Source organism: Bos indicus, chromosome 29 (genome assembly GCF_029378745.1).
Source record: "Bos indicus isolate NIAB-ARS_2022 breed Sahiwal x Tharparkar chromosome 29, NIAB-ARS_B.indTharparkar_mat_pri_1.0, whole genome shotgun sequence".
Classification (NCBI taxonomy): domain Eukaryota; kingdom Metazoa; phylum Chordata; class Mammalia; order Artiodactyla; family Bovidae; genus Bos; species Bos indicus.
Window position 1 is genome coordinate 37,047,428 of NC_091788.1, and position 27,334 is coordinate 37,074,761.

Sequence of the window (27,334 nt, forward strand, 5' to 3'; positions counted from 1 at the left end):
AGCCACTGGACCACCGGTGAAGTCCCAGAAAGTACCTTTTCTTGATGTTTTTTCCACTGTCCACCAGTGCCTCAGCCCCTCTTTGGCAGGAAGACCACCCTTTTCTCCACATCCCTGGGCACTGGTGTGCTGGTCAGTGCTAAATATGGCTCTCCATCACCCAACCCCTCTCCAGTCCTGAGCATTTACCTCCTTGAGTGGTGTGAACACTCCCACAGGACCTGGTCTGAGCTTCTGTCATGATGCCCCTGCATCATGTGGGATGTGGGATGGGCACCACTCAGTCCTGCCCTCCTACCCTCACCATCTGCTCTCCTCCCTGCACGTCCCCGCCCCAGTGGGCTGGGGTCTGTCCTGAAGGACTGTTGATCTCCCAGGCTCCAGAGCACAGATAATTGTGCTCAAACCATTAGGATGTGGTGGGGCTTGTTATTACACATGATTTATAAGTTCACATAACCAAAATGTTAGTGATGACTGTGTAATAGCAAAGTTCTTGAAAACTAACCATCGGTACCAGCTCATTCTGCCCACCGTCTGCCCTCGTGGCAGATGGTGGGCCTGGGCAGCCATAGGTTCCAAACAAGCTCTCCATGGGCCCCAGAATGTGCCCTTCTGGCAGCAGTAGCACATGTACAGGGGCAATTCTTTGTTCTGGATTTTTTAGGGGACACTGTGATGAGGAAGGGAGTAGGCAATGGCACCCAACTCCAGTACTCTTGCCTGGAAAATCCCATGGACGGAGGAGCCTGGTAGGCCGCAGTCCATGGGGTCCCTAAGAGTCGGATACAACTGAGCAATTTCACTTTCACTTTTCACTTTCATGCATTGGAGGAGGAAATGGCAACCCACTCCAGTGTTCTTGCCTGGAGAATCCCAGGGACGGAGGAGCCTGGTGGGCTGCTGTCTATGGGGTCGTACAGAGTCGGACACGACTGAAGCGACTTAGCAGCAGCACCATCGGTGATGAGGAAATTGCAACGGGAGGGCTGAGGTGGGTCTGGGAGAGGGGGTTAGCCTCCAGTCTTCATATTGCATTCCTGACCCCAACTGCCTTGAGATAAAGGCTAAGACCCAGGGCGCAGCCAGCCGCAGGTCCGGACTGATGCTCTGGGCACTGGGGCCGGACGCAGATGCAGACTCCGCCGCGGGTTGCTCTGGCCAGCCCACGCCTCCTGCTTCAGCGCAACGCCACTCCCTCCCCGCCAAGTGGCTCTGCGCTCGGGAGGCGGGATCGAGTTCTTCGGTGGCCCCAGGAGGCTGCAAGCTTTGGGAGGCTGGGAGAGGAGGGAGGGAGAGCGCTGACTGGGCAGTCCAAAGAGGAGGGGGCCTTTAATAGGCTCGCCCAGCGCCTGGTTTGCTGCGCTGCGAACCGCTGGGGTTCGGAGAAGCGGCCGGCACCTCCCTCTAGCTCTCCGCTGCAAATCTTCGTCCTTGCACTTGACAGCGATTGCACTTAAGCTCCCAGGGCGCGCTCTGCTTGGAAAGGCACAGGTAGGAGGCGCGAGCTGCTCGGTGCACGCTCACAGCTCTGGGAGGAGTCTCCCTCCCTGGGGTTCTCCTTTCTGGGAGCTGCGGGCGGCCCGGGGCGTCGGTGGTTCCGGTGTGCGGGCTGCAAGGAGACCGTGCCGGCGGTCGGGGAGCCGGGCCGGGCCCTTCCGAGAGCGCGGCTGTGCGCTGCCCGGCGCCATGCTTCTGCTGGGCATCTTAATGCTGGTTCTCGCCGGGGCACCCGCTGGCGGCTCAGAGCCAGAGCGGGAGGTGGTGGTCCCCATCCGACTAGACCCGGACATCAACGGCCGCCACTACTATTGGCAGGGTCCCGAGGACTCCGGGGATCAGGGACTCATTTTTCAGATCACAGCGTTTCAGGAGGACTTTTACCTACACCTGACGCCAGATGCTCAGTTCTTGGCACCCGCCTTCGCCACTGAGCACCTGGGCGTCCCCCTCCAGGGACTCATCCGCAGCTCTCCGGACTTGAGACGTTGCTTCTATTCTGGGGACGTGAATGCCGAGCCAGACTCGTTCGCCGCCCTGAGCTTGTGCGGGGGGCTACGCGGAGCCTTCGGCTACCGGGGCGCCGAGTATGTCATTAGCCCGCTGCCCAACACCAGCGCGCCGGCGACGCAGCGCAACAGCCAGGGCGCACACCTCCTCCAGCGCCGGGGCGCCCCCGGGGAGCCTCCCGGAGATTCCACGTCTCGCTGCGGGGTGGGCTCAGGCTGGAACCCCGCCATCCTGCGGGCCCTGGACCCTTATATTCCTCGGCGGATCGGCTTAGGGGAGGCTCGCAGCCGACGCAGGTCCGGGCGCGCCAAGCGCTTCGTGTCTATCCCGCGATACGTGGAGACGCTGGTGGTGGCGGACGAGTCGATGGTCAAGTTCCACGGCGCGGACCTGGAGCACTATCTGCTGACGCTGCTGGCCACGGCGGCGCGGCTCTACCGCCACCCCAGCATCCTCAACCCCATCAACATCGTCGTGGTCAAGGTGCTGCTTCTCGGAGACCGCGACACGGGGCCCAAGGTCACGGGCAATGCGGCCTTGACGCTGCGCAACTTCTGCGCGTGGCAGAAGAAACTGAACAAAGTGAGTGACAAGCACCCGGAGTACTGGGACACGGCCATCCTCTTCACTCGGCAGGTGAGTCGACCCGTCATCTCTTTGGACCCAGGTGGCCCCCATTTTTTTGGGGGGGGCGGGAGTCTCCGCCCTTAACTCTCCGAATGTCCTTTGTGCCGCGCAGTCACCGACTCACCCCCGAGTTTGAATTTCGTTGATCTCTTCCGACTGCCACTTGGGCTCTTCGGGGGAAAGACTGCCGCTAGGCACGGCGGAGCTCTGACTCGCGTGCATGCCGACGCACGTGGGCGGTGGGAGGAACGCCCGCTCCTTCGGAAGGTGTTGGCCCGGCGCGGCCAATGACGCCGAGGGGCCGGGACCCAGGAAGTTGCCGCCCCGGAGCCGCGGTTGGTCTGCACGGCCGATAGGGGGCGCCCCGAGGATGGTGTTGGAGAGTCCAGCCCTTCTTCAAGGGGGCGTCCGAGTCCTTCCGGACCCTCCTTCCTAGGCTTCCTTCTTCAGCTCCGGGACCTGGGAGCTGAGCGCCTGCTGTTCTTCTCGAGGGCAGCACGTTGCAGTCCTCTATCCGTCTTGGGCCTGGGAAGTCTGGATTAGGGTGGAGGGCTCGTTTGGATTTTTTCGTGGGTTGCAGGGAAAGGACAGACTCAAGTACAGGGAGCATTCCCTTCTTCCTTGCTGCTTCTCCCTCCCCCGGGCAGCGCGGGGTCTGGCTCTTCTCTGAGGGGGCTTCTGGCCCATTCAGAGCAGGTGGAGTAGTCAGAGAGTTCAGAGCCTGGAGCTCTGAGTGGAGCTTTGCTCGGAGCTGAGCTGAATTGTCCCGTATCCCTGTTGGCAGGTCAGGGGATGGGGGACCTGGGAGCCCTGAGGTAGCTCCGCCGAGCAGGCTCACTGACATGTCCTGTGAGGGCTCCAGCTCCCGCCCCCGGCCGCGCGGAAAGAGTCAGCTCAGTGACAGAGCGCAGATCCCAGCTGCAGGGCTGGAAAGACACTGAGTCTTGGGATTAGAAAGGTCAGAATAGCAGATCAGAGAAGCCTTTGGTGCTATGGATCTATTGACATTTTAGATTCATAGATTGGGTGCTGTGTTGTCGGAGTCTTGAAATTTCTCAGGTGTGAGAGACTGAGAGAGAAGAGGGCGTCCCTGTGACCTGCTTCCTCTGACTCTGGGAGCTGGGGCTTGAATCAGTGCCAGGCTCTCGCTTTGTTCATGTCATAACCACAGCCTTCTGGGGATGGCACGGAGCCCTCGGGTACCTGTGGGGTCCTGAGTCTCTGCTGTATGCAGGTGGACTGGTGCGCACAGGGCCGGGGCAGGAGCCTTCCACACTGACCCAGCTGGCACAGTTGGGCCCTTCCTGGGGCTGAACTTCCTCCTTTCCCAGCCTTCTCCTCCCACCACCTGGTTCCTCTAGGGAGGTCTTTGGCCTGAGTCTGTTTCCTTGTGCTCATTCTTCCAACTGAGGTCTGTGGAGCTGTCACTGCCCCACTCCTCCAAGTTCTGCCTGAGTTACAGGGAAGCTGCAAGGAAGGGGGCCTCGACCTCTGCACACAGCTCGGCAGTCAGATGGGTGGGGAGAGAGCAGAGGCTGTGAACAGATCTCTTAATGGGCAAAGCAGCTGTTGGCCTACCTGCTACCCGGGATGCCCTGTGAAGGTTGCTCACTAGTCTAATGTAACAGACCTGTGTCTCTGCCGCCTCGTGGGGTGGCTCACTTTCGGAACAGGACTCCTGCAGGAGTATAGGTCCTGCTGTTGGAAGGATCGGCCTTGTGAAGCAGCAGCAATCAAACAGTGTGATAGCTTCTGTCTGTTGCTGGTGTGGGCTAGATTCCCCACTCCCAGGGGGCCTTGTTGGCCATGCATATTAGGCACAAGATGTGTGGCCACTTGGGTCAGAAGCAGGGGTGTGTGCGGTGTGATCCCTTAGAAGCTGTCTTTTGCTCAGGCGTCGCGAGGGCAAAGCCAGAGAGTGGGGAGGGAGGCTGTGTTGGCAGGCCCGTCAAGCAGATATGTGCTTTATAGCAAACGTCTCTCCCCCACCTCCTCATCAGCACAGACTCCGGGGCCTGCCGAGTTCTCAGAGTCTTAGGAATGGCTCATTCCTGAGCTCCCGGGGGAAGAAACAGTATGAGATGAGAACGCCAGCGTACAGCTGCGCTTTCTAGACAGAGGCCGGCATGGGCTCCAGGAGTCTGGAGCCACCTCTCTGCGCCAACACAAGAGGGACTTTTGTCTTACTTTGTAAGTTATTGTGTTATTTGCTCAGTCGTGTCTGACTCTTTGCAACCCCATGGACTGCTGCTCACCAGGTTCCTCTGTCCCTGGGATTCTCCAGGCAAGAATACTGTAATGGGTTGCCATTTCCTTCTCCAGGGGTTCTTCCCAACGCAGGGATTGAACACAGGTCTCCTGCATTGCAGGGAGATTCTTTACCTTTGTAAGGGTCAGGAGTAATCCTTTAAATCAGATGTGTGAGCTTCTCTGCTTATATTTATCAGAATATTGGTGTAATTAATGCTTTTTCAAACTAAAATTTGAAAAGAATTATATATGCATGCTAAGTTGCTTTAGTCATGTCTGACTCTTTGCGACCCCATGGACTGTAGCCCGCCAGGCTCCTCTGTCTATGGGATTCTCCAGGCAAGAATACTAGAGTGGATTGCCATGCTCTCCTCCAGGAGATCTTCCCAATCCAGGGTCAAAGCTGAGTCTCTTAAATTTCCTGCACTGGCAGGCAGGTTCGTTATCACTAATGCCATCTGGTAAGCCATATATAATTTGTTTGGATTAAACGTTTTTAGAAATGTACTTATTTTGTAAATTACCTTTGTCTCTAAAGGACCTTGAACTGACAGGTACATTTAGAGTTACCTATTTCTTGGGTCTCCTGGAGATATTGGAAAAATGGTGTGATTGTCTCTGATCACACAATTGTGTTTTTCATGGGATGGAAGCAGTTAGGAAGAGGTCGGGCTTGGCCGGGTCATATTTCCTCCTGTGATGACAAGGGGCAAGCAGCTCTGGGGAGCTCCAGGTGCTCTGGGGTGCCCGGCAAAGAGCAGGAGAAGGGCTGGACGGGTGGACGTGGAGCTCCCTTCCAATCCCTCAGTGCTGTGGCAGTGGCAACGAGCCTGGGCCAGGCTGTGGGAGCCTGCTGTCCTCTTGGCAGGCAGAGGAGGGGATGTGAGGTGTTGAAATTAAAACACTGGGAAGACGAGACCCAGGGACGATCCTTTACTGTCCACAAAGGAGGAACCATGGATCACACAGCAAGGATTTTGACAATATGAGGAGTTTCCTTAAAGATTCAGAATGAGTCTAAGTTCCTGGAAGAAGAGTGCATGTTGGATTGTGGAAAGCGATCAGCTTCCAGCTCATAACAGCCGGGTGAGGTCACACGGAATTGGAACCAGGATCTGTGGAGAATGAGAGCCAGTTGTTCTGCGTGGACTTTTATTTCTATGAGGAGAAGTTTCTATGGCTTCCGCTCTGCTGGGCAGAGGCCCAGTGGGACCACACTTCCCTGGGTCTTCTCTCTTCTTTAGGTTGGATGCCTCTGCAGTTTGGGTAGCTCTGTAGTTGGGTGACTTCCATTCATTTATCCATACATTCTCTTAACGCATGCTGAGCATCTGTTACTTGCAGTGCTTTCCCGGGCGTGGAGATACAGATACTCGTAAGATGTGGCCTCTGGCCCCTAGGAATTCACCGTGTGTCAGGGACCTCCAACAAGGAAACAACCAGTGCAATGTGGTGTGACTGCCTTGAGGAAGACCAGGATCCCTCTTTGCTGGAGGCCAAATCATTCTCTTTAACACTGGTGTGCAGAAGCCGAGGATAAGGGACAAACAGATGCTGGATGGAAGGACTGGCGAGAAGGAAGCAGGTAGTGTTGATGGGACAGGAAGCTTGCTTCTTTCTTGTGGGAGGCCCGCTCCTCCAGTCCCTGCTCTGGTTTGCTCCCTGTGATGTCTCCTCCATGGGACTGACAGGTTTTAGGGTGTGTAGTTTGTGGGGTTTGCCCGCTTACTTCTTCATGTACCTGTTTTTCCTGAGTGTGCTGAGTACCGCGCATGCTGCTCCCTTAGCCCCTCCCTTCCCCGATTTCCTCCAAGCTCTCTTCTTCCTCTTGTAGGGTCTTCGAGGCAGGGTCTCTGTCATCCTCTTCTTCTCCTCACTCCTGCTCTTACCTTTCTTCCTTTCACATCTCAAGCTTGGTGCTTGTCTTCCCATTCTGGCCTTGGGTTTTGTGGGGATGTGTATGTATACCATGTGTATGTGTACAGCATAGATTTGTATATATAGCATCACTGACTCAATGGACATCAGTTTGAGCAAACTCCGGGAGTTAGGGAAGGACAGGGGAGCCTGGCGGGCTGCATTCCCTGGGGAATGTCAGACATGACTTAGCGACTGAACAACAAATCCGTATCCTGCACCGAATAGGATCCATCAGCATTCCGGAGTCTCATTTGGAATAGAGGCCAGTTCTTTCCGTAATGAACTAGATGCAACATGACAGTAAAATTTAGTGTTCAGACAAAAAATGCTAATAGTAAAATGATAAATGTCTTTTATATATATCTATCAATATAATAAAAAGAATCATAATTTTGTCAAGATCTTTTTTTGCTTGTTTGTCTTTGTTTTTGATTTACCTTGTGTTAGTTTCAGCTGTACAGCAAAGTGAATCAGTTATATATGTACGTATATTGTTATTGTCATTGTTTAGTTGCTAAGTCAATTCCAACTCTTTTGCGACCTCATGGACTGACTGTAGCCTGCCAGGCTCCTCTGTCCATGGCATTTCTCAGACAAGAATACTGGAGTGGGCTGCCATTTCCTTCTCCAGAGGATGGATCTTCCTGACCCAGGAAGAACTTGTGGCTCCTGAATTGGCAAGTGGATTCTTTATTGCCAAGCCACCAGGGAAGCCATACATATATGTGTGTGTGTGTGTGTGTGTGTGTGTGTATACTTTTCCAGATTCTTTTCCCTTATGCTGCTGCTGCTGCTAAGTCGCTTCAGTCATGTCTGACTCTGTGCGACCCCATAGACGGCAGCCCACAAGGCTCCCCCACCCCTGGGATTCTCCAGGCAAGAACACTGGAGTGGGTTGCCATTTCCTTCTCCAATGCATGAAAGTGAAAAGTGAAAGTGAAGTCGTGTCCGACTCTTAGCAACCCCATGGATTGCAGCCCACCAGGCTCCTCCATCCATGGGATTTTCCAGCAAGAGTACTGGAGTGGGGTGCCATTGCCTTCTCCTCTTTTCCCTTATAGATTATTACAAAATATTGAGTATCGTTCCCTATGCTATACAGTAAAACCTTAGTGTAAAATTATCTGTTTTATATATCTTAACGTATATATGTTAATACCAAACTTCTAATTTATCCCTTTCTTAACCCTGTCCCCCTTTGGTTACCGTAAGTTTTTTTCTATGTCTCTTGCTCTATTTCTGTTTTGTAAATAAGTTTATTTGTATCATATTTTAGATTCCACATGTAAGTGATATCATATATTTGTCTTTCTCTGTTTGGCTTACTTCTCTCAGTATGGCAGTCTCTAGATTCATCCATGTTGCTGCAACTGGCATTATTTCATTCTTTTTTTATAGCTGAGTAATATTCCATTGTATATAGAGACTGTGTCTTCTTTGTCCAGTCATCTGACAGTGGAATTTTAGGTTGCATTCATGTCTTGGCTGTTGTAAATAGTGCTGCTGTGAGCACTGGGGAGCGTGTAGCTTTTGGAATTAGAATTTTTGTCTTTTGTTAGGATCTTTTTTGAAGTCAGCCTTGGAGGAAGATGTTAGCAGAGAAAGAGAGAGAGAGAGAGAGAGAGAGAGAGAGAGCTGTAGATTTGGTATTTAACAGTTTGTAAATCTTGATCACTAAATGGAAATTCAACTGTACTCCTTCTGGGAGGGAGGAGGCAGACAGCACGGAGGGGAGACGGTTCTCCCTGTCTGTAGGGAAATGGTTCTTCTGCCCCGTTTCTTACTTACAGCACATAAGGAAGCCAAGAGTGATGGGCCAGGGTGCGGAGGAAGTTTGGAGGGAGGCATGTGCACTGGAAACTATTCTTTGCATTTTTAGACACTGGCGAGTCAGGAGAGCCAGCGAGGTCTGTCCCCTGTGGGTCCTGCCCCTCCCCTGCCTCTGAACGTCTCATAGCTGTTTGCTGTGACACTTGCCTGGGTCGAGTGGAATGATGGAAAGAACACAGGCATGGAGGCAGGCGGAGCTGACTTGGGATCTTGGTGCTTGCATATTTAGTCATGACACTGAATGTATCAGCTGTTTGAAGTTCTCTATCCTCATCCATAAAACACGGATAATGATGCTGTGCAGGGCTGCTGAGGGGATGAGTTACTGGGCGTTCCAGAATCGGTGCCCTGTTACCATCACTGCCTTAGTCTGACTGTGTGTTTGCCGTTGTCCAGTTATTGCGGGTGGGCCCCTGGCTGGAGCTTAGGTTTAAGATGGCTCTGCTGCGAAGCCTTCTGCCCCATCCCCCTGCAGGTATGCCCTGACGCTTCCTCTATGTGTGGAGACTCTGGACTCTGAAGTGGCCAGTCCCGGTGATGTGTAAAATGCCTTCAGGCAGGGCCTCCCTGCATCTGTGTAGCCCCTCTGATGGGGCCTTGCACGTTGCTGTCATTCTTCGGGTGGGAGGACCACAGAACCCTGAGTGCTCAGGTGGTTTCACCTTCCTTCCAGGGGATCGTTCCTCCATTGCTTGAGGTTGTTGCCTGCAGAGTTGGGAGAGGGAGCCTTGGGTTCTTTGGCGTCGCATCGAGGCTCCTTGGTCTGGCTTTGCCCTGGTGCACCACAGGGACGGGCTCGGCGTGTCAGTATGGGGTCGGGAGCCAGGCACAGACCCCTCTCCCAGAGCACTCTTGGCTCCTGAGCCTGCCTTCCCCTCTGCCTGTGTCTCTCCCGGCCTCTCCCTACTGGTGACCAGCCTGAGCTCTGGGGTCAGGGGCCCAGAGTGGACGACCTTGTCCTCTTGAGCCCCTCCCCAGCCCCTTCATTCTTGGAGTGCTCATGCCCCGGAGGCAGCACACAGGCCTGGGGAGGATCAGGCTCCATGGCTTCACGGCTTGGGTTCAGCCCTCACTCAGCCCCTCCTTCCCCGTCTCGCCTCGAGCTCACTGCTGACCCCGGGCTGGTTGCGCATGGTCTCCCGGGGCTCATCTGTAGATGGGGCCTGGTTGTGGCACCTACTTCACAAAGGTGCAGTGAGGAGTCTGACAACAAGCAGGTGAGGCACTTGGAACAGCATCTGCCACGTGAATGCCAGTGACCATTGGACATGGTGCTCCTTGAAGTGATGGTTTCTGGAGAGAGTCTGGTCCCCTGCAAACTTTGGGTTCCTCTGCTTCCTCGCTGAGGGCATTCCTGTCTGATTCCCTCCATCTCTTGCTGTGACACCGTTCTGTGCATCTCGAGGGATTTGTATTCTGGTGGAACAGAATTAGGCTTCCCTGGTGGCTCAGGTGGTAAATAATCCATCTGCCTTGCAGTAGACCTGGGGGAACAGAACCTGCAGATACACACTGTTAGGATATGCCAGCCTCTTCTCACTAGGCTTCCTGAGTCACGCTGCCCAGACCCTGAGCTGATAGATTCTTTTCCTTCTAGCAAAGCAAGGCCCTCTCGTCCTTGGGGATTGCAAACAGAAGTGGATTTTGAGTTTGACGAGGAACTCCAGTGACGCATGAGAGAGATTCAGGTGGGCAACCGACTTCAGGGGCCATGTTAATACCAGTGCAGGTGGTCTCACCAGTGGTGAACTGAGCCCTCGCTCATGTGATACTCTTCAGACTAAAGGCCATGCTGCCCTGGGTGTCCAATGGATTCTGACTCCATTCTTTACTTCAAAGTGGCCTGGCTGGCGGGGAGTCATCATAGCCCTCAGAGCCCCAGTTTCCTCACCTGTAGAATGAGAGAGAGGCTATGAAGAACTGTGAGTAGAATTCTTGAAAGCTGTGATGTGACTTGTGACCATGAGCATGGCCTCTCATGCCCAGAAATTCAATGTGAGTAGAAAGCTGTCTCCATCAGAACATGTGTCTTCTGCCACATAAAAAAATTTACTGTGCTTGATGTTTTAAATTAACTTTGACTGAAGGATAGTTGCTTTAGAAAGTTGTGTTAGTTTCTGCTGTACAGCAAAGTGAATCAGCCGCAGGTATACATGTACCCTGTTACCTTTGGGTTTCCTTCTCATGTAAGTCACCACCAGTCACTGAGTAGAGTTCCTGAGCTATGCATTTCAGTTTCAGTTCAGTTGCTCAGTCGTGTCCGACTCTTTGTGACCCCATGAACCGCAGCACGCCAGGCCTCCCTGTCTATCACCAACTCCCAGAGTCCACCCAAACCCATGTCCATTGAGTCGGTGATGCCATCCAACCATCTCATCCTCCGTCGTCCCCTTTCTTCATACTCCTGGGAAACATCAAGCACCTCAGTAGATGGTGGGAAAAGTGAGACGAGGTGGAAGGAGGACTGTAGGAGGACAGCTGGTTGGGAGGGGTGGTGTGTGTGTAGCTCACAGTCTTGATAAACATGGTGAACCCTGTGGGGTGGCAGTGGTGGTCGTGGTTCAGCCACTAAGTCACGTCCAACTCTTTGCAACCCCATGGACTCAGCCTGCCGAGCTCCTCTGTCCATGGGACTTCCCAGGCAAGAATACTGCAGTGGGTAGTCATTTGTTTTTCTAGGTGATCTTCCCAACCTAGGGATCAAACCTGGGTCTCTTGCATTGTAGACAGTCTCCCGCATGACAGGTGGATTCTTTACCTAACTGAGTGAGGTTGCTATCCTTATTTGTTTCCCAATTATGGCTCCAATCCTAAATTATTGTTATAAAAAGAGAAAAGAATGATCCAGGAGGATTAGGTTCTTGGCCAAGAGGATTCTTGGGTCCTTTGGAAAAGTGGCTGTGGCTACAAGAAGAATCAGCAAGTCCCCAGAAATAGTGAAGCAGGTGGCAGCTGGACTGGGCGGTGCCTGCACCCTGTAGGTGGAAGGACCCAGAAGCGGCTCTGGTTCTGGAGACAAGCACCTTGTGTAAAGCGGTTAAGGCAGCTGGAGTACGTGTGAGATCCCTCCAGAAGGGTGGAGACTCAGTGCCACAAGGGAGGCACGGCAGGCCCTACACAGTCACCTGTGGGAGTTGAAAGCAGGAGGCCCAGTGAGAGTTCCCCTGACATGGGGCTGAGGGCCAGGCAGAGCCCCAGACACCCAGCAGCTGGTCTTCCTCCAGCGACAGGCTGGCTCTTGAGGCATGGCTGCTCTTGCCTGCACCCTGACCCTCAGGAAGGTTGCCGGCTCTTGCCTTGTTCCTCTCGTTTGATCCAGAGAAACTGGGGTTTCTTAATGGCAAGAACAGGTTGCTCCTGGCCAGGAGGGGCCTTCAGTGGCACATCTGCTGCAGAGAAAACCTGCCTTCCCGAGAGAAAGGAGGACAAGAGAGAAGAGAGGGCAAGGAGAAAGCTCTCGGCTTCCAGGGCCTCTGGGCTGCAGAGGTGGGTTTTACAGCAGCCGCCGGACCCTGGCCTGAGCTCTCGCTCCATTCAGCCTCTTCGGCTGAGCAAGGCAGGGGCTGGTCCTCTGAGCCTCCTTGTGGGTAACTTCACGCTTCTGTGAGTTGCTTTCATCAGTTGCACAGGGTGTGTCGGCAGACAAGATCGGCCTTAGGTTTCCTTCCCCTGAGCTGCCAAGGGGCAGAGGCTCACGGCACTTGGACTGTCTTGGTTCTCAGTGGGAGCTGGCCCTTCCAGGAGGGGAACAAGGCCCAGGGAATAGGCTGACTTGCCTGAAGGGACACGTCTGTGTCGTGATGGGTCAGGGCCAGCCTCTAGGCTTCTTGGTCTTGCCCTCTCCCACATGAGGCCAGTGCTGGGTGCCCATGGTGACCTGGGGACGGTGTGACATGTCTGTGTTGTGATGGGCTAGGGCCAGCCTCTAGGCTTCTTGGTCCTGCCCTCTCCCACTCAAGGCCAGTGCAGGGCACCCATGGCGGCCTGGGGACAGTGTGACACGCTTGTCTGGCAGAGGCTGTCCCTGCAGGCTGTGATTGCCAGGCTGGAACTTCCAGGGGTGACCACCTCTGTGGGGTCCTGTGCTCCCCTATCCCCCTCACTCTGCCCCTGCAGGAGCCTTCCTGCCTCCCTTCCGTCCTCTGTCCCCAGGTCACTCTGTCCACCCAGCCTGCTCCTCAGTGGCCACGGTTCTTGAACCACTGATGAGCTGCTTCTTCCCTACTTCCTGCTGTGTCCTGACAGCAGGTGTTTTCTGGGTTTCAGAACTCAGGGGCCGGGGGTGGGGCAGAAAGGAGAGCTTTCTGAGCCTTAGATGAGGAAAGGGTACTTGAAAGAGATGGAATTTGAGGTGTGCCTGGGGGGCTTGAAGAAGGGGCAGAGGTGCCGTGAGCAAGGGTGAGACGGCATTTCACCCACCGGTGACTCGGGTGTCCTCCAGTTTGGTCTGATCCCCTGGGGGTTCTCTGGCCAGAAGCCCTGTGAACTTGTGAGGAGCTGTGACTGTCACCTGACCGTGGGAAGCCAAGCCTGACTGCTCAGGTGGTAAACCTGTGAGTGCTTGAGATTAAATTTTGCTGATTTTCTGTACTATGACCGCATTTCCTCCCATGCCCCCTGGCCCCACTTATGCCTCCCGGCTGCCTACATTTTCCCCACGTCGGCATGTGTGTGCACGCTCACACATGCGCACACACCCCTAGAGACATACAGCTGAGCACAGCTGTGTGTGTGTGCTGTGTGAGCCGCTGGGCTCCCCAGGGAAACACCAGCCGTGCTTTCTCCCCAGGGGGGGGGCTCCAGAGGCACAGGGTGAACAGCAGTGACGAGGCCGAGAGAGCCTGAGTGTCCAGACCCCAGATCCTGGCTGGGGCTTGAGCATCTTCGAGCTTCAGGGTAGTCTAAAGGGGGCGTCTGTGGGGCGGGTGGTGCTGAAAGCCCTACTCCAGGCTGGGTTGGGGGATTCCCAGGACTCTGCGTGTCAGCTGCAGACCCAAGGTCACCCCCATGATGAGATGTGATCACGAGTCGCAGGCTCCACCCTCAACAGATGTGTGTGATAACACCTCTGCTTCCTCAGCCTGTGCTGGGGCACATGAGATGCTGCCCGTATACTTCTTGTAAACAGCCCAATGGCCTTCCACAGGCGGGGGTAGGATGCAGACAGCATCAGTGTCACCTGTTCAAAGTGACTTTTCAGGAGGAGCAGAATGTGCACAGGGGTCCCGTTCTCGTCCTGCTCAGGGCGCCAAGGTCCCTGGCGTGTTGCTGGCCCACGGTGCTCCCAAGCCCTGTGGGATGTGCTCCCCGAGGGCTGCTGGAGACCCTGGCCCACAGCAGCTTGTTTCAGGACAAAAAGAGGGATGGCCCTTTCTGCTCAGGTCCTGTTCCCTGTTATGTATAGTCTTCGTAGCAGCTGTCAGGCCTGTGGTCCCCAGAGCTCTGTGGCCAGTGGAGTGGGGTTTGGATCTGGGCCTGCATCTGCCTCGCTCTGCCCCTCCCAGCCGTAGCAGCTGGGCCTCGGGCAGGGCGGGCCCTTGGCCAGTGACCCGCTGGCTGAGAGTTTGAGCTTAATTCATGGTTGTCTGAAGGCCATCCCCCATTGAGGACCCAGGCTCCCAGAGCCGACTCTGCTGGGAGAGCGCTGGCTTTCCACCCCCTCCCACCCAGTTAGCCATGACCAGAACCTCACCCAGCTAGGGAGTCCCCACTTCCTGGGCTGGAAGGCGGTCTCTCTAGGAAGCAGTGGTCCTTCTCATGTAATTATGGCCTCCTGATTTCCTCCTTGGGGCTTTCCTGGGTAGGATTTGGGCAGCATCTTCTCAGCTTGCAAGCCAGCAAGCTTTCCTCCCGAGGCCTCCTCCCGAGGCCTGGGCTCATTCCAGAAGTAGCAGCCCGTAACCCCCTGGGCAAAGGGCCTGGCTGGGAGGTGATGGGTCCCCATGGTCTGGGAGTGGGTTGAGTGTCCTTCCTTCTCAACGGGTCCCCACATTACATCTCTAACTCCTGCCGGCCTCTGCTTCTCCCCTCCCGGGCAGGACCTGTGTGGAGCCACCACCTGTGACACCCTGGGCATGGCCGACGTGGGCACCATGTGTGACCCCAAGAGGAGCTGCTCGGTGATCGAGGACGATGGGCTGCCCTCGGCCTTCACCACTGCCCACGAGCTGGGTATGCAGGGCTCTCGGGGTGGGGGTCGAGAGGGCAGGGCTCCCTTCTGCTCCCTCTGGGTGTGAGCTGGCTGCTCTGAGCAGGGGTGGACATTTGTCTTTTTTCCCTCAAGGCCCTGTAGCAGTGGCTCCCTCTTCTGGGTGGGCCTGCCCCATGGGTCCCCCATGCCACGGTCCCCCTCTGAGGCCCCTCGTCTCCCCTGCAGGCCACGTGTTCAACATGCCCCACGACAACGTGAAGGTGTGCGAGGAGGTGTTCGGGAAGCTCCGGGGCAATCATATGATGTCCCCAACGCTCATCCAAATTGACCGTGCCAACCCCTGGTCGGCCTGCAGCGCGGCCATCGTCACCGACTTCCTGGACAGTGGGCACGGTGAGCGGGGCCTGGGGAGGCGGGCCGCCCGGCCCATCTGTCTTCTGTTACCCATCTCACTCGCGACTCGAGGAGCTGGGCTCTGGTGGGGCCCGTTCCGTGTCCCTGGCTTCGTCCTCTCCCTGCCTTCGAGACCCCGCGCTGGCCATGGCCACCTCTCTGGGCCCGTCCCTGATGAACATCCTCGGCTCCCGCAGGAGACTGCCTCCTGGACCAGCCCAGCAAGCCCGTCTCCCTGCCCGAGGACCTGCCGGGCGCCAGCTACCCGCTGAGCCAGCAGTGTGAGCTGGCCTTCGGTGTGGGCTCCAAGCCCTGCCCCTACATGCAGTCCTGCACCAAGCTGTGGTGCACGGGCAAGGCCAGGGGCCAGATGGTGTGCCAGACGCGCCACTTCCCCTGGGCAGACGGCACGGGCTGCGGCGAGGGCCGCTTCTGCCTCAAGGGGGCCTGCGTGGAGAGACACAACCCCAACAAGTACCGGGTGAGTGGGGGCGGTGGCGCGGAGGGGCGGGCGCGGGGGTGCTCAGGAGCCTCCCCAGGGGGCCAGCCCGGCGCAGATTGCTGCGTGGCTGTAGCTGTGTCAGTGCTGCGGGTGTCTCCACGACTGGCGGTGGTCCTGTCCCCTTCTTGATTATGAGACTGGAGAAAAATGATGTGGCCAGTCAGGGAAGCTGGCAAGCCTCCCACCTCCCAGTCCTGAGCTGCACCCCATCTCCTTGGGAGGGGCTCAGGACCCGGCCTCCAGCCCCTGAAGCTCCGACTGGCTCGTGACCTGCTCTTCATTTCTACCTTCTTTGGGTAGTTCATGGCCAGGGAGCCTGAGGTGCACCAGGCTCATCCGTTACATCCTGAACTTAGCTTCAGTTTCTGTTGTGATTTGTTGTTTTTGAAGTTGAAACATAAATGAATGAAAGTTATTTTTTTCCTGATAAATAGGAATACCAACCAAACCAGAACAAATTCAAAACCCAGATATTCTCTGAATATAGTAAGAGTTTTATATTCTTCCCATCTTGGGTTGGGATAGCAAAGGGATGGGCACTTTTCCAGGTAGGAGGTCCACCCTCTCCCTGGATCCTGGTGGGGACTGTCTGTCCATCTTCTGCCTCGGCCCTGTCCACAGGAGAGCTTGCCGTGGGGTTTTTATGTACTCAGAGGCAACATGATAAAAAAGCATTCATCAAATACTTAATCAATTTCTCTGAGATGGGTGTGGTACAGAATTCTGTAAAATCTTCTGTTTTGGGAATATACATTTAATTAAAACTTCATTCATTAGGCAACAACCCACTGTATTCAGGATTCTGGGTGGTCAGAAAAGCAAAGAAAACATGGGCCATGTCAGAAAGCACACAGTCTAGTGGGGAAATCAGAAATGTAACTGTCATCCATGGGGTGGGGGAGTGTATGCTGTGCGTTGAGACAGAGCAGGACACGTGTTGTGGAGAACAAGGATGAGAGCCCACTGATGATTGGAGGGGCCTGAAAAAGCACTGATGAGGAAGGTGGACTGGAAGAGAGTCGTGAGGGATAAGTGGGGTCTCAACGGGCAGAGATGGGGCAGAGTCTGGGAGGTGGGCTGAGCTGGAGGCTTGTGGGGATCAGTGCTCCACTGGGGACATCTTTGAGAGGGTGGTTTGGAACCAGCCAGAGGCTGCCTGGACCCCTAGTCTGCTGCACAGAGGCCAGGAGCTCTTGAGGACAGGCCAGTCATGGCCACCTCCTTCTCTTGGGAAGAAGAATCTGGAGGGTAAAGAAATAGGTTAAGAGGACGTTGGGTATAGGAAACGTGATGTGAGAGGCACTCTGGACCTCTCAGTCCCTCGGCAGCCAAATCCACTCTGTCCTCAACCTCATTTCTGAGCAGACTGTCGCTTCTTTACCTTGGCCCTTCAGGGAGTTATTGCCCTCAGCAGTCAAGACCAAAGCACAAAGCTTATTAATCACCCCAGTGACCTCAGTTCAGGAATCCCACTCTGTCCACTGAAGCCCCATTTTCCCCAGTTTAAATGCCTCTAGTTTCTGAACTCCAGCAATTCTTCAAGTCTATTTTATGTACAGTCCATCCATTGATCTGACCAGCTTTCCATCGCCCCTCACGCAACTCAGATCCTCACCAGCCTGATACTGAGTGGAGACTTGGTGGTCCAGCGTTGGAATCACTCCTTCACAGATGCTCCCCTGCCCCATCCCTATTCAATGTATTCACTGGGCCAAGCCATCCCCCAATGGCATCTGACTCTCTCCCATCCCCAGTGGTGCCAGCCCACCTTGCCAGGACCAGCCCCACCTCCCTCTCCCCCACCTGCTTTAATCCCATCTGACAGCAGGTGCACAGGCTTCTTTTTATTGTTTGTCTTCCCTGCTGGGATGCGTTTGCTTTGAAGGCAGAGATTTGCTTGTAGTAACAATTCAACAAATACTGGGCAAATGAGTGATTGGATGGCGCATGGCAGAAGTGTTTCCTGTAGGAGCATGCAGGAAGAAGTGATGCCAGGTAAAACAATGTAGCATCATCTCAGAAGCCACAGGAGCAGAGTTAAATATTGAAGACTGGGGACCACAGGCCTGGGCACGGACTCTTTCAATCTTTAGGGGGTCACTGCTGCCTTGGCCAGGGGGCTTCTGTGGTGCAAGGCACAGCAGAGGCAGCAGGTAGAAAGAGCAGGTATAGCTGACTCGCTGAGGAAGGGAAGGGCTGAGTTGGGGTGGGCTCTGATTTGAGGAGAAAGCCGGGTTAAGGGAAAGTGGTCTTCTGCAGGATGAAACAGACACGCTGGCAACAATGAAACAGAAACTTTCTGACAGAGAACAGATGGGAGAAATGCTCTGAGTACCTACATCAGTCACAGTTAGTCTCCTCGTGGGTTGGTGGCTTTGGATGATCTGTGACCATGTTTCCACCCCAGCCTGTACAGCGGGGCCTCATCCCCTGTCGCCCACCCCATGTGTTTTCAATGCCGAGAACTTAACTTTACTGTCATCCCAAGAAAAACATAATGAAGACTATAAATTCTCTATCCTCTCTCCACCCTCTTGAAAAGTAAAACAACACTGCATAATTCACCCCAAAGCCAAATAGACTTTGAAGATTGCTTAATAGTCTCCTCTCTTTATCTCCTCTGAACACAAACATTACATCTGCTTGTAGCAAAACTTTCACAAATGCAACCTCAGACTGAGGTGACAGCCAATCTGGTTTGGTGTCTGAATTGTAGAAACCTCACAGATGAGACTATTTGGGTATCTATCATGACATGGTTTACTGGCCACTTTAGACCCAGAGACTCTTGTAAGGACACTAACAATATGTAAAGAGGAACCTTGAGCTCCTGGGAGGTGGCCAGCATTGACCTGGGAAATATCACACACGTTGCATCATTTCAATCTTCCAACTGACCTCATGCCTGAGGTCAGATGTGCTGGCTCCATTTTTGCATGTGAAACACCTGAAACTTGAGGCAGCTTTTCTGCTTTGCTCAAGACCACCCATGCAGTGAGGGCACAGGTGGAGCGTCCCTGACCGACTCCACAGCCAGGAGCCCCGTCCTCCCGTGCGGCCTGGCTTCTAACTCGGAGCAGTGGCCATTTGCTCATCTCCAGGCTACAGTGTGGTGTGCGTCCCGGGCCCGGAAACAGAGTGGGTTTTGTCCTGGTGGGGTGGGAGGGTGGAGGCTGCCCCCGGGTAGCTCTCCTGTAGGATCCGGGTGCGCGTGTGGCGCCTGGACCCTGCAGGAGTGTAACAGTCCCTTCCTCGCAGGTGGACGGCTCCTGGGCCAAGTGGGAGCCCTATGGCCCCTGCTCGCGCACCTGTGGAGGGGGCGTGCAGCTGGCCCGGAGGCAGTGCAGCAACCCCACCCCTGCCAATGGCGGCAAGTACTGTGAGGGCGTGAGGGTGAAATATCGCTCTTGCAACCTGGAGTCCTGCCCCAGCTCGGGTGAGGAGGGGGTGCCCGTGGCACGGTTGGGGAGGTGGGCTGGAGGCCACAGAGCTACTTCAACTGAGGTCCTCGCCCCTGGGGCAGAGTCTGCAGCTGCAGAGGTATCTCGTGGTATCATTTCTCTGCCCACTCACCTCTGCCAGGGCTGTTATCCTCTGAGGCTGAGGCTGGAAGGCTAAGTGGCCCAAGGGGGACAGGACACTAGAACCCTCTTAGTTAAGCGCTGACAAGCCCGTCTTCATAGGCAGGAATCCTTTTAAACAGGTTAGCTTTTAATTTATGTGTTTTCTAAGAATAATCCTTTGCAATAACAATAGCAGAATGAAAATAAAATGGTTTAGGAAAAAAAAAAAAAAAACTGTTACATATCCCTTGTTTGACTTTCCTATAGACCTTGATCAGCTCTCTGTAATTTGTTGGGATAAAAGTAAATTAGATCTTTTCCACATTCTCAGTTTCTTGCTATTTTTATGAGACTGGAATAGATACAGCCCAGCTTAGAACTCAGAGGTGGTTCTTACTTACATATGAGCAGGAATTCTTCCTCCAAGCCTCTTGAACTTGGGTGGGGGGAAGATGACATCTCTATATTTACTAACTTTTTAATCTAAAATTTAATAGTTTTTTAAGTTAGGAATTTAGTGTTTTTTTGGTTTGTTTTTTGCTAACCTTTCCACCTAAAATTTAGTATTTCTCTTAGTTAGGCAATAAACTGTAATGCTGGTCTGTGGCTCTGCCCCTGCTAGAAATCCCAGGTATTTTCATATATTACGCATTTTCAGTTGTGGCAGATTCCTCAAAATGCCATTTGTGCTTATCACCACTTTACACTTAGTTTTTTTTGAAGCTTTTAAAAAATATTTTACTTAATCTTATTTTTTGGCTGTGTGGCACGGCATGTAGGACCTTTAGCTGCCCGATCAGGCAAATAACCCTCGCCCCTCGCAGTGGAAGCTGGAGTCTTAACCCCTGCACCTCCAGGGAAGACCTTCTGGTTGTTTTTTAGACTCATCATTGAATTTTGTTATATAATGAGTTAACAAGGAAGCACATGCATCACAAATATGTTTCAAAATATATTGATTGTTGTGTGTTAATATAATTGGTATTCTTTGTAATCTATGTATGTATTTTATGCATTTAAGAACATTCTGTAAACAGTCTCAATAGGTCACTGAAGGCTTCTATTTAGGATTCCTGTTGTAGAGGGAATTTAAGGCTGGACCACTGGGGAAGGTGGTACATTGTCTGGGGGATGCATTATCATCTGTATCCTGCATCCTTTGGTTCCAGCCTGCATTGGTCCTTTGAGATGGGGTGGCTTTGGTGATGAGGACCACTCAGCCAAGGGTGGAGAGGAGCTGTTTAGAGCTGAGGGAGGCTGAGCAAGCACACGGGGCGGGGTCCTATTCTTTGCCCTCTCCCCCACTGCCCCTCCCTTTAGCTTCCTACATGTGCTTCCTCCCTCCCCAGCCTCTGGCAAGAGTTTCCGGGAGGAGCAGTGCGAGGCCTTCAACGGCTACAACCACAGCACCAACCGGCTCACCCTGGCCGTGGCCTGGGTGCCCAAGTACTCGGGTGTCTCCCCACGGGACAAGTGCAAGCTCATCTGCCGAGCCAACGGCACTGGCTACTTCTACGTGCTGGCTCCCAAGGTGGGTGAGCCCGGGCAGGAGGCCGGGGGACAGGGGGACACAGTCTTAGGGAGCGTCGGGCTGAGCTGCCCCTGTTCCTCTTCTCCCTGTCTGGGGGGCCCTGCAGGTGGTGGACGGCACGCCTTGTACCCCAGACTCCACCTCAGTCTGCGTCCAGGGCAAGTGCATCAAGGCAGGCTGCGATGGGAACCTGGGCTCCAAAAAGAAGTTCGACAAGTGTGGGGTGTGTGGAGGAGACAATAAGAGCTGCAAGAAGGTGTCAGGACTCTTCACCAAGCCCATGTGAGTTCTGGGCCCTGGGGGTGTGTCCAGGACAGGGAGAGGAGGGATGGGGGCGGGAGGGGAGGAGTTACCCCCCAGGCCCTAACCTTAAGTTCAGTGCAGTTCAGTTCAGTTGCTCAGTTGTGTCCGACTCCTTGTGACCCCATGAACTGCAGCATGCCAGGCCTCCCTGTCCATCACCAGCTCCCAGGTTAGATGGGGTAAATGTCAGATCCTGGCCAGCACCCTTGCTGTGGAGGCTACTCATGCTCGCCCATGAGAGTGATGTTCATTCATGCATTCATCCAACAAAGATGGAGTCTTGAGTAGGACCCTGCTTAGCGGGAGATGATATTTAGAGAGACAGTAAAGTCATTAGGGCCCGTCTCGGGTCCTAGAGTGAGACTGACCTATGTTCAGATCCCATTTCCCACTTTCTTGATGACCCTAGTCCAGTGACACAATCTCTAGGCTTTCAGATTTCCCCACTTGTAAAGTGAGTACGGTGCTAGTGTATTTCCAGTCCTACTGTTGTGAAGGTTAAGGGAATTAATTCGAGTAACATGCTTAGCATAGTACCTGGTGCATAATAAATGCTCACTAAATGTTCTTGATGTTGATAAAAAACAAAACTTACCTGGGGATAGATGTGACAGTTTCCCTGATTCCTGAGCATGAGGCCCTGGCCTTGGGAGTGGGATGAAGGCAAGAACAGCAATAAACTTCAGGGAGACAGGGGAGTGAGCAGCTGGTGTGAGGGAGCCCCCTCCCTGATCATCTGGAGAATTGTCCCAGCAGAGCCTGGGCTCCTGGCTTTCCAAGGTCCAGCACAGCCCCTCTTTTTCAGGGGATTGCGCTCCTTGCAAAGTCCAGATCCACTCTCTGGAAAAGGAGGCAAGCAGAGCCCCTGCTGTCCCAGTTGAGGGGTATGATTGGCTCTGAGAACTTGGGAGTCCACATGCTGCCGGTGGGAAGGCCTTGATGGCTGTCCAGGAGCCTCCACTGTCCCCCCAGACACAGTGCCCTCTATCGAGCCCTGGGTGCAACCTGGGTGCTCAGACACTGAGAGCCAATGGCGTTGCAGTCTCAGAGACCTGCAGGGGAGACCTGGGCGGGGGGGATTAAAGGTAGATCCCCTGACTTGCTTCACTAGCTAAATGGCAGGTGTCCCTTTCATAGACTAGTGGAGCCAGAAGGAGCCTAAGACATCAGCTCTTTTAACCTGCTCATTGCGTAGATGAGCTGTGGAGCCCAGAGAGTCTGATTCACTTGAACTCATCAGAGAGCTGACACCCCAGCCAAGGCTTGGTCTGGGTCCCTGACTCTGGGGCCACATACCTCCCTGTACTCAGGTGGTGCTAGTGGTAAAGAAACGGCCTGTCAGTGCAGGAGACGTAGGAGACCTGGGTTCAGTCCCTGGGTTGAAGATCCTCTGGAGGAGGGCATGGCTACCCACTCCATTATTCTTGCCTGGAGAATCCCATGGACAGAGGAGCCTGGCAGGCTGCAGTCCATGGACTTGCACAGAGTCGGGACACAACTGAAGTAACTGAGCACGCACACACACCTCCTCGCACAGAGCCCCAGCCTCCCCCCAACCTGCTCCTCCTCCTTCCTCTCCACTGCCTCTGGAGGATCTGGTTGTGGGTGAGGCAGCCTCACCACCACTTGGTTTGTATGACCCTGGACGGGGCCAGGCTATGGACTCTGCCGCCTGCGTGAGCCGCTGGGGGGTTTGGGGAAGAGGAACCGATCTGGGGGCGGAGGGCAGCGGGGTAGAGGCCTGCAGCCCTCTAACACACATCCTTCCACCGCAGGCACGGCTACAATTTCGTGGTGGCCATCCCAGCGGGTGCCTCCAGCATCGACATCCGCCAGCGCGGCTACAAGGGGCTGATCGGAGATGACAACTACCTGGCCCTGAAGAACAGCCAAGGCAAATACCTGCTCAATGGGCACTTCGTGGTGTCGGCCGTGGAGCGGGACCTGGTGGTGAAGGGCAGCTTGCTACGCTACAGCGGCACGGGGACCGCGGTGGAGAGTCTGCAGGCTTCGCGACCCATCCTGGAGCCCCTGACGGTGGAGGTGCTCTCCGTGGGCAAGATGACGCCTCCGCGGGTCCGCTACTCCTTCTACCTGCCCAAGGAGCCCCGGGCGCCCTCGGTGCACCACAACAGCGTCCTCAGCTTCTCCAACCAGGTGGAGCAGCCGGATGCCCGGGCCCCTGCGCGCTGGGTGGCGGGCAGCTGGGGGCCGTGCTCGGCCAGCTGCGGGGGCGGCCTGCAGCGGCGGCCGGTGGACTGTCGCGGGTCCCCAGGGCAGCGCGGGGCATCCACTTGTGATGCTGCACACCGCCCGGCGGAGACGCGCAGCTGCGGGGAGCCCTGTCCGACTTGGGAGCTGGGCGCCTGGTCGCCCTGCTCCAAGAGCTGTGGCCGGGGGTTTAAGAGGCGTCCGCTCAAGTGCTTGGGCCACGGAGGGCGGCTGCTGGCACGCGACCAGTGCGACCTGCGCCGGAAGCCCCAGGAGCTGGACTTCTGCATCCTGAGGCCGTGCTGAGCCGGTGACCCTCCTGCCCACTGTCGGGCCCATCATGCTGCCGCCTCCCTGCCAGCTGCCCACACAGGCAGTGGCCCGCGGCCCAGGTCATGAGGTCACCCACATCCAGGGACAAGGACCTGGGCGGGGAAGCGAAGTCACGAAGGCACAGTCTACCTCATGCCCGGCTCCTCCGGGGCCAGCCTCACGGTGAAGCTCAGAAGGGTGCAGAGCTGGGCAGGAGGCACGGGCCCAGCCTCCCAGGGACAGGAGGATGGACAGGCGCCTCCCAGCAGAACTTCAGGGACCACGCCCCCCCGCAGGGAGGTCACAGGCTGCTGGAAGAGCCATGGCCCGGCAGCTTGGCACCCTCAGGGGCCCCCAGGGCTCTGAGCCATCTCTGAACAAGGCAGGTCTTTTTGGTGCTTTCAGCCACTTTCTTTCCTGCCCGACGTGGACTCAACAGTGAAAACTGGCTGGGGGTGGGCAGAGTTGAGGGGCAGGGCCAGGACAGGTGTAACTGGACCCTGGGCCACTCCATGTGGAATGAGGTGTGTGCAGGGGTGGGGAGTGGCCTGGCTGCATCTTCCTTCCTCTCTCGGCCGTCCCTCCTCCCGGCGTCGTCTGGCCACCACACTAGTGGGAGGAATTGTGTGCTGGTGTCCTCTGAGGCTTTGCAGGTGGAGGCAGGCGGTCAGCATGGAGATTGTTGTCTTCTTCACGAGGGATCCGACCATCCAAAAGAGATGCTGAAACTTTCGAGGGGTGACAGGTTCTGTTGCTGAAGCAGTGACTTTGAAGGGTGATCTGGAAGGGTCTGCTGTCTCGGGGGCTAAGCTTTGAGGGCATGTCACCCTAGGGAGGGAGGAGAAGGCCCCAGTTCTGATGGCTTCTTCCTCCAGGGAGGCAGGTATAAATGAGGCTGTTATCTTAAACCAGCATTGCCATGGTGCTGACCCCACTGGGGGGATGTGGGACACGCCCAGAAGGGCCAGGTGCCAAATGTCCAGGTGGACATCGTCTGAAGAGCCGCACGTGGTCTGGCCTGAGAACCGTCCCACTGCATCACAGGCCACAGTTTCTGTAGTTGGATAACGGGGCTCACTGTTTGCTACCTCAGGTCTGCTCTCTGGGTACACACCCTTCCCTCCCCAGGGCAGTGGTGACCCTGGTGCTTCCAGCAGCCCCGGCTGTCGTCCTCCATAGACTGAGCTGCCCAGATGCAGAGATGAACTAGGGTGCCTGTTTCCTGCCTCCCACAGCCCAGCCATCCCCCAGGCCCCCAAATGTGACAGGGTCTCTCTCTTCAGGTGCCTTGGGGACAGGTTTCAGGAGGCAGCAGCAATCAGTTAGTTGACCCAGGGGCCCTTGGTGCTGCTGGAGACTTGTCTGTCTCAGAGATATGGTAGGGGAATGGAAACCGGGATATTTCCTGCAGCTCCGAGTGGGAAGATGCTTTGGGCTTAGAGCTTCTTTGGCTGAGCAGGGTATTTCTTGAGGGTGCGGCTGCGCTAGCACGGACACCAGAGATTCTGGTTCTGAGTACAGGTGGCGAGTCCTGGACCCCAGTGAGGTGACAGGCAGGCAGCACTTTTATCGGGTTTCCCTGCAAGACAGAGTCTGCAGACCAGCGGGCCAGCCAGTGAGCCTGGGACCGTGTTCTAATCCTGGTCTAACCCTGGCTGAGCCCTTGAACCAGCTCCTGCTGGGGGCAGAGGGCAGGCGGGTGTCTTAGGCTGGGCTGCTGTCACCCTTGAAGAAGGCAGAGAGGATGAACCCCCTTCCTGCCTGAGTGAACGCTGGGGGGCTGCCGGGCAGAGGTGGACCCCCGCCGGCTGACGATAGCACTGCCCCCCGCTCGGTGCACGCCTGCCTGGTGAGGAGAGGCGAGGTGGCGTGGGGGCGTGCAGAAGGGTGGGTGGGAAGGGAGAGGCCGTCCGTGGGGGCGTCTGGCCCCTAGCAGAGCGGCCTGATGAATCATTTTAAGGAGGGACAACCAATCTTGTTCCTGACACAAGCTGGGTCTCAATGCTCTTTTCTGTCGTGATGTTTTTCTTTACCTTTTTTTTTTTTTTATTTCCTTTTGAAAAGAAGCACGAGTGAGACAAGTTGGGAGGTATGTCTTGTCTGGGACCACATCACTAATCCAACCGTACTCTCCAAGAACATATTCTTCTCTTTGAGCAGAGAGAAGCCTCAAGGCACAGGTTTCTGGTGACGGAGCAAAAAGTTACAGTGATCTCTTGTGTCTGTGGAAGAAGAGGAACGTGCTGGGGGCTGCAGCCACCTCTTGGGTGGGGCGCGCACCAGTAAGGATCTGCCCGTCACGTGCACTGACTGGAGGAGCCCAGCCTCGCGGGTCTTGCCATGTTGGGGCAGGGGTGGGGAGCTGAGGACCGGAGGAAGGTCCTGAATGTCCTCGGCCTGGGTGCTGGCTCTCAAAGGCGCTAGACACTGTCACTGACAGAGCCCCTCTTGTGTTTGGTTCTTTTGCATTCCGGGTGCTGTAGAAGGATGGAAGGACCTGGGTGCTGGCGGGGCTGTGTATACTGTGTATACGTGGGAGCTGGCCGCCGCGGGGACGACGGCCTGCTCCCAATAAAGTTGTATTTAAGACCCGTGTCCTGCCTCCATGCCTTTATCTTCTCTCTACATACCTTCTCTCAGCATCCGCTAAGGGCCAGACCTTGGGTCCCTGCCCCGTGCAGTGAGCGCCCAGGCTGGAAAAGATCCAGGTGGTGACAGGTGCAGTGAGTGCAAAGGGGGGTCGGCCTGGGCTGAGCAGGAGCACTGGGTCTGGGGGAGTGGGGCGTGGGGGAGGAATCAAGGGAGGAGAGCTGATGGGGAGGGGCATACCCTGCTGAGAGGGGGCTGGGGGTGGGCACCAGAAGGAATAGCTATGCAGGCAGCCTGAGGGGCGGCCTCTGGGGCTAGACCGAGGTTAGGGGTCCCAGTACGCTACCTTCCTTAGGAGGGATCCCAGATTTCCAGAGAGAACGCTTCATTCCGTCTGGAGAATATTTCCTTCTTCCTAGTCCCGGTTTGGTTGGACGATGCTAGATTTCCATATGGGGCAGAAGCATGGCATATTTTAAAGAACATCCAACTAAGAGTTGAGAAACTTGCAGTGATCTCAGATCCGAGACGGTCTCTGGAGCCCCATTTCCTAATCTGCCCAGTGAGGGAGGGGGTCCATGAGATTTAGGAGGAAGGTAGATTTCCTGTTTCTTCAGGGTGTGTTCAAGTTTATAGTCTGGGTTTCCAGGCACAGTTAAGCAGTCAACTTTGGTGGGTGATTATTTGGTTTTAATTTGGGATTCAGAGATGGGTGGGCTGCTTCTGGAGAGGGGTCCAGGGTGAGGGGCCAGGAAGGGGGCTTGGACAAAGCTTCAGCACTTGACAGAAATTTCTGGTGGAAGGAGCAGGGGGCAGAAGAGCCTGCCTGGCTCTCCAAGCTACTGGGAGCCTGGACAGCATCCGGAAGGGGTTGTTGGGGTTGATGTCTCAGCTGGCAGTCAGCAACTATAAGATCTTTATAAAATTACCCAAAATGTTGTCACATTTTTGGGGTTGTTATTTTTGTTGTCCCTCCTGTTTTCCATTGCAGCAATTGCCAGTAAAAGCTCTGAGAGGAAAAGTTCCCAAGGGTTGGAGGGTAAAGGAAAAGCTGTTTCTCTACCTGCAACACTTTTGACACCAAATTTATGTTTGTCCCCCCGCCCCCCACTTTCCAACCAATTTCCAGCTCTCTGGACACC

The 27,334-nt window shown here is 55.1% G+C and overlaps 1 protein-coding gene across 1 annotated transcript; it reads left to right on the forward strand.

The window, feature by feature from the left end:
* The first annotated feature begins 1,259 nt into the window (after positions 1 to 1,259).
* ADAMTS15 (ADAM metallopeptidase with thrombospondin type 1 motif 15) lies at positions 1,260 to 26,197 on the forward strand. The gene is made up of 8 exons (XM_019955058.2): positions 1,260 to 2,646; positions 14,676 to 14,808; positions 15,014 to 15,181; positions 15,379 to 15,662; positions 18,942 to 19,119; positions 20,596 to 20,777; positions 20,884 to 21,059; positions 22,856 to 26,197. Exons 1-8 carry the CDS (start codon positions 1,690 to 1,692, stop codon positions 23,595 to 23,597), a joined length of 2,820 nt encoding a protein of 939 aa, XP_019810617.2. The 5' UTR covers positions 1,260 to 1,689; the 3' UTR covers positions 23,598 to 26,197.
* Positions 26,198 to 27,334: the final 1,137 nt, after the last annotated feature.